Here is an 11,433-nt window from a genome sequence, read left to right as displayed (position 1 = left end):
CTGGATGCAGAAGGTCAGGATCAGGAACCAGGGGGAATGGAGGCAGAGGGTCAGGAACCTCTGTGTGCAGATCAGGATCCTCTGGGGGCATAGCAGGAACCTCAGAAGGAACTTCTTGGGGCAGAGCAGGAAATACGGGGGGCGGAGCATCAACCACCGGCACAGGAACCATGGGGGGCAGAGCATCAACCACCAGCACAGGAACCACGGGAGGCGGAGTATCAGCTGCCAGCACAGGAACCACAGGGGACGCTGCAGGAACTGGCGCTGCCCTTTAAAGAAGCTTGAGGACTCGCAGGATAGCATATCCAACAGACCTGGCCCCTTTAACAGCCCAGCGGCATTAGGCGGCTGCTGTGAGGCGGCGGTGGAAACATCGCTGGGTTGGGGATCAGGAGGGGCTCCCCCCGACAAGCACCAGGGTAGGCAGTGGAAACCAAGACAGCCCTTAGGAAGAGCTCAGGTGTGTCTTCCCGTCTGTGGATTTTCTGCTTCTTCTTACGGCTTGCTGCTTTGGGCGGAGTCAAGGGCACCTCTGGTAGCTCCGACAGGGGACCAAAGGTAAGCTACAGTCAGGGGCTACCTGCCGCATGTTGGCCTCCGCTATTCCGCTTCTCAGCCACTGCAGGTTTTCACGCACCTCCGCCGTGAGGTGCATGTCTTCAGACAGGGATGCCTGTTGAAGCTCATCCCACGTCCGGAAAGCGATGGCCCGCAGCACAGGGTCGCCCTTTACCTCGGGCTGCTCTAGCCAGTAACCCGCCTCGTCGATAAGACTGAGGTATTCTGCCTCAGTCAGACAATGTGTCTTCGTTTGGTCGCCGGACCTCCCGCCCTCGTCCCCATTCGCCGGCTGCACCTTTGGCTCTACCTCCCCGTCCAGACCCTACCCATGACTAGTCCGATATACTGCTTGTCACTTCCGGTTCCTGCAAAGAAAAGATGACGGCTAGTAACTTTGAGAGCTTTTGCTCGTTGCTTGGATTTATTATTGGATTATTGAGGGATGCAGTCGAATGCCTTCTCCAAGTCCAAAAAGTACATGTAGACTGGTTGGGCAATCTCCCACGCACCCTCTAGGACCTTGCCGAGAATACAGAGCTAGTTGACTGCGACGACCAGGGCGAAAACCACACTGCTCCTCCTGAATCCGAGGTTCGACTATCCGATGGACCCTCCAGCACCCCGAAATAGACCTTACCAGGGAGGCTGAGGAGTGTGATCCCTCTATAGTTGGAACACACCCTCCACTCCCCTTTCTGTCCATGCGATGCTGCAGATACATGTCAACCAAGACAGCCCCGCAAGATCTAGAGCCTTGAGGATGTCTGGGCGGATCTCATACATCCCCCGGGCCCTGCCACCGAGGAGCTTTTTAACCACCTCAGCGACCTCCGCTCCAGAGAAAGGTGAGTCCCCTCCCCAAGTCCCCAGACTCTGCTTCCTCATTGGAAGGTGTGCCAGTGGAATTGAGGAAGTCTTTGAAGTATTCCTTACACCGAACCACAACGTCCCAAGCTGAGGTCAGCAGTGCACCATCCCCACCATAAACAGTGTTGATGCTGCACCACTTTCCTGCCCTGAGCCGCCGGATGGTGGACCAGAATCTCTTCAAAGCCATCCGGAAGTTGTTCTCCATGGTCTCACCAAACTCCTCCCTTACCCGAGTTTTTGCCTTAGCAACCGCTGAAGCCACGTTCTGCTTGGCCCACCAGTACTCATCAGCTGCCTCCAGGGTCCCGCAGGCCAAAAAGGCCCGATAGGACTCCTTCTTCAGCTTGACGGCATCCCTCACCACCGGTGTCCACCAGTGAGTTCAGGGGTTGCCGTCGCAACTGGCACCGACAAACTTACGGCCACAGCTTCGGCAGAAAAAAAATACCGCTCTGGTTTTACACACTTTCCGACTCATTCGATTGATCTATCATTCATCCAACACTCTTCTGATCACGGGCATAGTGTACTAACCAATACATTTGCTCTTGTACCAGCCAGTAAGGTGAATCACTACCTGGATTGCTAGATTTCTAACTATCTATATATTTATATTATTTTTAAAATTATTTTTATATATTTGAATTTTTAGTAAAATGATTCCTATATTTGCCCCACATCTGCACCATCCCCCCCGTCTTACATAAGTGTGTGACTCCATGTCATTTTTGTAACTGTGAAACTGGTTCCTCAAGATTTCTATTTATCTATCGATGTTTCTACACTTATTTATTAAGTTCAGAAATTACATTACTTTATCTTATATTGATGTACAATATTTTTTTTACATGAAATGCCATTATTATACTTGAATAGACTTTAGAAAGAGAATACAGTACGAATAAAAATATAAGCTGATATAATTGACTGGCACAGCATGTTCCATGGGTATGTATGGCTTTTCACTTGTGGTATTTGAGTTATTATGAGTGAGAGAGAGAGAGAGAGAGAGAGAGAGAGACTAAGACGTCATAGAATACACTTTTCACTTGTGTATGTGTGATGAGATGTCCAGCTCCGCTCTGGAAGCCCATAACCTGAGGTAAGCAAGATAAAGGAGCCGAGAATCCAGGAACTGACTACAGACTGGCCATCAGCACAAAGGGGAAATGCCAGGTAAGCATACAGGAAAGCGCGGACAACACACCTTGTCACACCGAAGCCGCCTTCATGTTCAACTTAGAGCTGATCAGGTACTCATATTGAACTTCTGCTTTTCAAGTATTTGAAATGGAGGTAATGAAACAAAGTACATGATTATTGCATAAAAAGAAGGTGATAATTTTATTTTTATAAAAAATTAAAGTTAAGGCAGGTAGCTATAGGCACGACATGCGGGACAAAGACTAACAAGGAACAAGCACAGCTTATCTGGGTCACATTAGGGAGGAGACAGGCGGACGTGACCGACAGCACATAACAATTACATATATTACAGTAAAAGAAATAATGTAATACTTGCTTCTCTTTTATGGTGTTATATATACATATTTTGGGAAAATCACATTACAGCTTTTTTCTTATATATAATTTGTAAATAATTCACATTATTGTTTTGTTAAAAATGTGTTTTGCTGTGATGACATGTAAACATTAAATATAAGAACCAGGAAATACACTTTTAAAATATTTTAAATATTTAAGTATTAATAAGTTAATAATTTCTGCACTGTATTCTGGGGCTTCATTGATTATTCCTGCGTTTCAATACAACTAGACTCAGCTAAGCTTAATCACAATATTCTGTTTCCACATAATGGATCATTTTAATGGTGTAATGAATTAGGCAGAGGTCGATGTCTGGAGCGTTTCAGGGTCGTTTATTAACCAAAGGCAAAACGGGATCCAAAACTTGAAGTTGCAAACAGACAATCATCAAAAGACCGGGACAGGACTGAACAACAGCACAATTGGAATTCAAAGCACAAAGGCAAGAAACAGATAGAATGCTGATAAAGAAAGGCAGTTAACAATAGAAATCACAGTGATAAATACTCACTATGGCAGAAACTCAGAAAACTTCACATGGAAGTGATGGAAATAACTAGTGTTTCACTGATCAGTCAGGAAATGGAGGACTGGCGTATCTAATAACTCGATGTGACGATCAGGGAAGCATGACTCTGACTTACAACACATGACTTCATAGGTGTGGCTTGTAGACCTTGACAGTTTACATCCTGATTTTATTAAAAACAGGCTCATCTTCTCTCTCTTCTGTATAGCTAGCATGCCCGGGGGGGTTGGGCAGCTAGTCGACCTTGGACCCCACAGAGTTTTTTTCTCTCCCTAATTGGGAGTTTTCGATCCCTCTACTCAGTTGTCTTTTTGCTTTCCCTCTTTCTCTTTTCCCTGTTTCATGCACCATTTTGTTCAGTCTATATACTATTTGTTGTAATGGATACAACATACTCTTATCAAGAGCCTTGGGGTTGACTGTGTTGTTAGTGGTGCTATATAAAAGCAAACTGAATTGAATTGATCATTATAATGGAAACTTAATTATAAAACACTTACTGAACTGATTTGTCTTGAAATTCAGAAAAGGCTTGTCCATTAAAGGTTGTGTCCGTCGTACAAATTGGCAATGAAGAATTTTAATTTTTCACCTTTTAAGAATATTTATATCTTGATAAAGTTCCCCAATTATATTGTTCTACTGAAATGCTCTTACCTGAAATCTAGACCTTAAAAAGGTTAGTCTGCTTCCTAACACATCCTGCTACACCCCACAGTGTCAAATGCTGCCGCTGCAGTCTCATCCATGGATTTCAAGAAATGCCGAAAGTTCCATGTCTTTTTGGTTCTCGCCCTGGTCTTTGTCATCAGTTGCAGCGTCTCATACAAGTGGTCGATCAGTGGCAGGAGGCAGGAGGCAGTACGCGGCAAGGTCACCATTCTGGTCTGGCACTGGCCCTTTGGAAACATCTCCACATTGCAGAAGGACGAGTGCTGGGACAGTTACCATGTCCCCGGCTGCAACCTTGTGGACAACCGCAGTCTCCTCTCTCAGGCTGACGTGGTGGTCTACCACAACCGTGAACTGCAAAATGGTGTTTCCAAGCTGCCCCTTGACCTGCCTCGCCCACCAGCACAAAAGTGGGTGTGGCTTTCCCTGGAGTCTCCAAGCAATAATGGGGATCTGAGACAGTATGGAGGCCTGTTCAATTGGACCATGACATACCAGAGTGATGCTGACATCTGCTTGCCCTACGGAGAGCTGATTCCCAGAACAACCAAAGGCAATTATACTATCCCTGCTAAGCAAACCCTGGCCTGCTGGGTGGTCAGCAACTTCCAGTCAAGTCAGAAAAGATCTGAAGTGTACATGAGTTTGAAGAACTTGATCCCTGTGGAGGTTTATGGACACTGGGCTAATAAGCCACTAAATGACGAACAGGTGTTACCCATTATTTCTCAGTGCTACTTCTACCTGGCCTTTGAGAACTCAGTGTATAGAGACTACATAACAGAGAAGCTGTGGTACAACGCCTTTCTGGCCGGCACTGTGCCAGTTGTGTTGGGCCCACCTCGAGCTAACTACGAGGCCTACATTCCTAAAGACTCCTTCATCCACGTGGACGACTTCGCCTCCATTACAGAACTGGCCACTTTCTTAAATGAGTTAGCCTCAGACAAAGAGCGATACAATTCATACTTCCGTTGGCGCAGTGATTATTATGTTAAAATATTCCACAGCTGGTCAGAGGAATTTTGCAAAATATGTAAAATATATGAACGCCTGCCACCCAGAAAGATCTATGATGACTTGGATTCCTGGTCCAGGCATGAACCATGAACTTAATCTGGGACAGCGAGCTGGAGACCCGGGCTGCATTAAATAGCACAAGCTAATCTATCTAATATATTTAATAATTTTAAAATCAAGCCTTTCTTAATAAATAATTATGACTAAAGCATTACAGAATGTTAACAATTTTTTTGTAGACATTTGACAGATGTTGATATTACTGTTGATGTTAATTATTAATGCTGTCCATATCTACCTGGGTACTGTACTGTACTGTTGCCATGTTCTGCTTTTAGCCTATTCTTGTGTATGCTGAATTAATCCGATTTTCAAATTTCTCAAATCAAAGCTGACAACTGGACCATCTATTTCATTTTCTGGAATAATTAAAACTCATAAAGTTTCCATAATTTAGAGATAGTAGAAAATTACAAATGTTGAACAAAGACAAGTGGCACCTATGTGTTATGGTATTTTATGAATATTTCAACACAGTGGATGTGACGATCGCCGATAAAACGGTCAATCGAACGTGCAGGCAAGCTCGGAGGAAGCAGGCAGAATCGGGGAAAACTGGGGATTTATTTATTTAGAAACACAGAACTGGCACAGAGACAGGACGTAGGTCAGGACTTGACAGAGGACAGGGAACGCGGACAGACAGAGAAGGAAAGGGGACACAGAGGGAACAGGCGGGACACAAGGGCCAGGAGTGAATGGAGGGAATACAGGAGGACGAGGAGCCGGGACGGGAGGAACAAAGGGACGAGGAACGGAGACAGGAGGGACAAAGATGGGAGGAGGAGCAAACAAAGGAGGGACATGGGCAGGAGAGTAGGCTCGCTGGCCGCTGGCCGCGACGTACCGCTGGCCGCGACGTACCGCTCCCTCTGGAGCTCGGCCACCCGCCGGAAGTTATTGCGCACCTCCTCCGCAAGGTGCGCGTCCTCTTCCAAGGACAGCCGATCCAGGATATCCCAGCTCCGGCTAACGAGGTCCCACGCTGGGGGATCCTCCCAGATGCCGGGCTGGGAAATCCAGAAGAGCACCTGGTCAACGCAACTGATATATTCCTTTTCAGTTACGGAAGGTGCCTTGCATTTGTGGTCTGTCATTCTGTGACGATCGCCGATAAAACGGGCGATCGAGCGTGCAGGCGAGCTCGTAGGAAGCAGGCAGACAGGCAGAATTGGGGAAAACCGTGGATTTATTCTGTAACAGGACGGGCAAGACGGAACACGACACTCACCAACATCAATGACAGACAAAGGACACAGGCAAGACTTGGACTCAAATAGACAGGACAGATCAAAATAACTAGACACAGCGGGGTACGATCAGGGAAGCACACATGGATAATCAGGGGGACGTGGCACACATGAGGATCGTACGAGCTGGGCGTGACAGTGGAGATATTTGACTTCATTTGATGGAACTTAACATGCTTTACTGAGGAAATGATGCACCTTGGTGTCCCTATGTGCCAAACCCATCCAAACCATACCCAGAATGGCTAAACTGAGACTGGCAGTATTTCAGAGGACAATCCCATTTTTCTAAATACATTATCAATTATGATTCATTCTCAGAAAATAACACACATTTCAACAAAATCAGTATTTTATTTTCACCATGTGTGCCAAACCCATCCAAAACATACCCACAACAAAGCTGCACTCTCCGTATTCTGGAATGTGGAAGTAACCACCTTACCGAACTTCCTTTACTTAAGCTTTACTTCCGTTTTGCACCACAAAGTACAAAATATAAACTGACTATTAACATTAGTTACCAGAATCAAAATCAGGATGTTTTGGCCAATTATGTTCCCACATTGGGGCGCCATGGTGGTGCAGTGGTTAGTACTGGGGGCGGTATGGTGGTGCAGTGGTTAGCACTGTTGCCTCACACCTCTGGGACCCTAGTTTGAGTCTCCGCCTGGGTTACATGTGTGCGGAGTTTGCATGTTCTCCCCATGTCGTCGTGGGGTTTCCTCCGGGTACTCCGGTTTCCCCCCCACAGTCCAAAAACATGCTGAGGCTAATTGGAGTTGCTAAATTGCCCATAGGAATGCATGTGTGAGTGAATGGTGTGTGAGTGTGCCCTGCGATGGGCTGGCCCCTCATCCTGGGTTGTGCCCTGCCTCGTGCCCATTGATTCCGGGATAGGCTCCGGACCCCCCGCAACCCAGTAGGATAAGCGGTTTGGAAAATGGATGGATGGATGTTCCCACATACAGGGAATTTGTCTCCAGTTGCCATTGACTCTCATACAGTAGATACATACACAGGTTAGACAAGACTGGTCAGTACAGGTTAGCTGTTGCATACAATGTGAATGTGTTGTTTATGAATGTAAAAAAGTGCATGAGTGCATGTCAGCACAAGGGTATCAACGCAGTATGTACACAACAGTACAAGATGTACCAAATGATACGGTAAGCACGATTGGTTATTTACAATAATGACGTATTGCTTATTGCTGTAGATAACTCATCGTGCTGACTGTATTGTAAGCACGATTACACCACTTCACATGTTATCATTTGTCATAATTTATGTGGCACAAAAAAGCATAAAATTACATGTACGAACAAAAAAAGAAGCTTTTTTGAGATGCAGTAGCATTAGTGTGCTAACAAAAACTAAGCTGATGTTCACCAGCTAATGAAACCCAGTACTGTTATCTATGGTGATGAACAGATAAAAACACAAATTTTAATGATATTCTTAAAGTTTGTACAGTGATCTCCACAAACTCTGGCACTGTTAAGGTTCTTCTCAGCATGAGTCCCATTTGACATGTTGTGTTAGCATTGTTGACGGCACTAGCAAAATATAACTTCATCTTTTTTATTTTTACATTTTAAGGGATCCTCAAGAATCATTTTCCTTTGCCACAAGCACTGCAGCTGTTGCACCCAACAACAGTGCACTGGGCCATGACAAATGCAGTAAAACAGCACAGACCGTACACACAGAGTATTATTCACCAGATAGGAAACTAAGCAGCAACATGGCAGATGATGGCTTCTGCTTAGTATAGATCAGGGGCCTCCAACTCCGGTTCTGGAGAGCTACTGTCCAGTAGGTTTTCTACCCTACCTGGCTTCTGAAGAGCCACACTTGTGCTCAGATAAAGGAAGCAGCACAGGATCCAAAGAGATTGCGTGAACACGGGGATTATTAGAAAGCGCTCAAGAAGGACTGACGTTGGACTTCAATGACTGGACCAGGGAAACATACTTGTGGACTTAAATACACAGGACTAAGAACAGCAACTTGAAATAGCTGATCATAAGGAGATTCCACATGAAACAGCGAGGACATGTGGCACACGGGAGGATTGGACGAGCAGGGCATGACAGGACCCCTCCCCCAAAGGCACACACTCTGGACGCGCCTAAGTGGAGCAAAGAGATGAAACCAGGGACACGACGGAACCTAGGGAAACAAAAGCAAAAGCGTCAACGAAGCACAGGGAACTGGACCGACACACAAAACAGGCACAAGGACAACAACCAGGACACCAACAGACACACCACAGGGAACACCGACATACACAGGGGCACCAGAACCAGGAACACAGAACCCAAGGAGGAGGACAATGATAGGACAACACCAGGGGACAAACCAACAGGAGGAGCACCAACAGGGGGAGGAGCAAAGGGACCAGGGGGGAATGAAGGCACAGAGGGACGGGGAGTTACACAGGGGGCACAAAGGCAGGGGGCAAGAAGGTGAAGGATGGGGGAAACGAGAAGTGGAAGGGAACACCAGCGGGCGGAAGGTAGGAGCTGCAGGGGCAGCAGGAGACCGCGAGGCCGGAGTCGAATGGATGCTCAATGACCGTGAGGCAAGAGCTGGAGGGAACGCCGAGGGGGTTGAGGAGGAAGGTGGAGGAACAGATGGGAGAGGTGAGGAGGGAATAGAAGCTGTGGCAGGCGAAAGCACAGTTGACCGACAAGTCAGAACTGGGGGACCCACAGGCAACCGATGAGGCGTCAGAGGTGGAACCGCAGTCATCCAACGAGACACTGCAGGTGGAACCAAAAACGACCACCTAGCTGAAGCCAGGGGGACTGCAGGTGACCACCGAGCTGAAGCCAGGGGGACCAAAGGTGAGCCGGGGGGCAGGGCGGGTGGGACCTGACCCCGGCGCAGGTGTTGTCTCCCTCTCTAGGAGATCGAGAGATGGGGACCTGGCCAGGATCTGCCACGCTGGGGTGGTGGCTGGGGTGATCCACCGCAAGAGTTCAGTGGGGCCATCAGGGAAATCCCCGAGGGCTCGCACTTGAGCTCTTCCTCCACCTCCACTAAGGAGGGAGGGGCAGTGGTTTGATAATCAAAGACCTCCTTGGGGACAGAGAAGTTCCTTGTGGTCATGGGAGCCAGGGGCACGGGAGCAGGGTCCAGGGGATCAGGGACCTCCTCGGGGATGGGGGGGCACAGGAGCAGGAACCGGGTGGATTGGAGCCAGAGGGTCAGGAACCTGGGGGGCCAGACCAGGAACCACCAGAGCAGGAACTTCTGGGACAGGAACTACAGGCTTGGGTGTGGGCGCCACGTCAGGGGAAGGGGTAGCAGGGACCTCAGGTGCAGCGGTATCTCCTGCTGAGGAAGCCAAGCAGCACCGTCTCATTGCCCCATAATACCACCGTCGTGCTCCTGCTACCAGTGTTACGTGCCGTAAGGTTCAGGGGAGGGGTTGCTCTGCAGATCCAGCTCGTCGCCTGTTGCTCCCTTCGACTCCGTCTCCCGGACCTGGCCACGCCCCCGATCTTCGACGCTGCTTCCGGATCTAGGACTGAAAAAGCCGTGGCGGGAGATAAGCGGGAGCTCTGCTCATTGTTGGTTGTGTGGTTTGCTTGCTGTTAGGTTGAAGAAACTGTTATTAATCATTTGTTATCATTTCTGTATAATCAGCAATGAGTGTAAATATGTATATACGTTATTTTGTTTTCCTTTATCTTCATACTTTAGATTATATTAGTTTACACGTATCCTGAGTACGTGTTTAAATAGTTGTCCACCTGAGTAAAACCAGAACTTCTTCTTACTCTCACAGTCCTTTCTTTGTTCTCACTCCAAGACCCCTGCCCCCCATTGACTATAAATAAGGGTGCCAAGGGGAACCACCCTTTGTAACACATTCCTTTGTAGCGCATCCTGCAGAGAGTGTGGTTACCCTTGCGCAAGAAAAACTTTAAGTGTGTTGTCTCGTAATTAAAGGTGTTGGAGTGGAAAGCCTGACGCTTTCGCCAACATATACTGTACTGTAGTTTGGTCCTGTGTGCAGAGTTGGAGTGGAAAGCCTGACGCTTTCGCCAACATATACTGTACTGTAGTTTGGTCCTGTGTGCAGAGTTGGAGTGGAAAGCCTGACGCTTTCTCCAACAAACATGTAATCAACTCATAGAAAGTGTTAGCCCAGCTTGAGAAAATCTCAAGACAGGTGGATGACTTTTTAAATCTTAAGTTGTGACACAGTGTTAAAACTGAGCCGTGCACAGTGTACAATAATAATGAAATAAAACAGTTTTCAGTTCATTTCAAAAGGTTTTATAGGCATGAAGATTTCAAGAAGGATAGTGCCAAAGTGTCAAAGTACAGTGTTTGAGGTTTTAGTTCTTTTTCCTCTCTGATTGAGCTCTGTTAGACTTTTAAACTCCCAAACAATGTTGTGTGGCTCGTGAATGTATTTAGACAGATAGATCCATAAACAGTATATAGATAGGATTGTATTCAATCAGTTGCATTCAAACAGACTTTCCTAACAGAAGTTAAAAGTAACCCCACCAATGGGATAAATTGTAACAGTTTAATTTTACCACTTTTGGTGCAATTGTACAAGAACAGTTGATCCTAGAAACAAACTTCAGGTGGTTATTTGTGTGTATGTGTATGTTGTGATTAATCTAGCTCAAATATTTTACTTTTTTTTTTGCCAAAACCAAAATGTGTTCGATTGTGCCCCATGCTGCCCCCATCGTAAGTTTTTTTCTTTGTAACTTCCAAAAATACCGAACTACTGTTACATAACAGGAATGTTATTCTGCTTTTTATCATTCTTCGTATATTTATTTGTCTGCTGTTTTGTGAACCAGAAATGTTGCCAGTGCAACCTGGGAACATTACAGTTAGGACTGTCAATTGATTAATTTCATTATCACGTTTAATTGTGTAAAC

At 46.6% G+C, this 11,433-nt stretch overlaps 1 protein-coding gene and 1 long non-coding RNA gene across 4 annotated transcripts in view; one reads left to right on the top strand and one right to left on the bottom strand.

Moving 5' to 3' along the window:
• The first annotated feature begins 2,461 nt into the window (after positions 1-2,461).
• LOC125749281 (alpha-(1,3)-fucosyltransferase 7-like) overlaps positions 2,462-11,433 on the top strand; it is a 16,096-nt gene continuing 7,124 nt past the window's right edge. Inside the window, exons 1-2 of one of the 3 annotated variants that reach the window (XM_049026380.1) lie at positions 2,462-2,610; positions 4,230-4,369. In XM_049026380.1, coding sequence (XP_048882337.1) covers positions 2,604-2,610; positions 4,230-4,369 — 147 coding nt within the window. In that variant the 5' untranslated portion in view covers positions 2,462-2,603. Of the gene's footprint in view, positions 2,688-4,229; positions 5,707-11,433 lie in introns of those variants that run through there. The other 2 variants (XM_049026379.1, XM_049026381.1) reach the window with 2 other exon arrangements.
• LOC125749285 (uncharacterized) overlaps positions 9,611-11,433 on the bottom strand; it is a 7,178-nt gene continuing 5,355 nt past the window's right edge. The window contains exon 3 of the long non-coding RNA XR_007399835.1: positions 9,611-10,051. This is a non-coding gene — a long non-coding RNA (uncharacterized LOC125749285). The remainder of the gene's footprint in view (positions 10,052-11,433) is intronic.

The sequence above is a fragment of the Brienomyrus brachyistius genome, chromosome 9, assembly GCF_023856365.1.
Source record: "Brienomyrus brachyistius isolate T26 chromosome 9, BBRACH_0.4, whole genome shotgun sequence".
In the NCBI taxonomy this organism is placed as follows: domain Eukaryota; kingdom Metazoa; phylum Chordata; class Actinopteri; order Osteoglossiformes; family Mormyridae; genus Brienomyrus; species Brienomyrus brachyistius.
The sequence above is the reverse complement of the archived record's forward strand: the minus strand, read 5'-3'. Positions and strand labels throughout refer to the sequence as shown.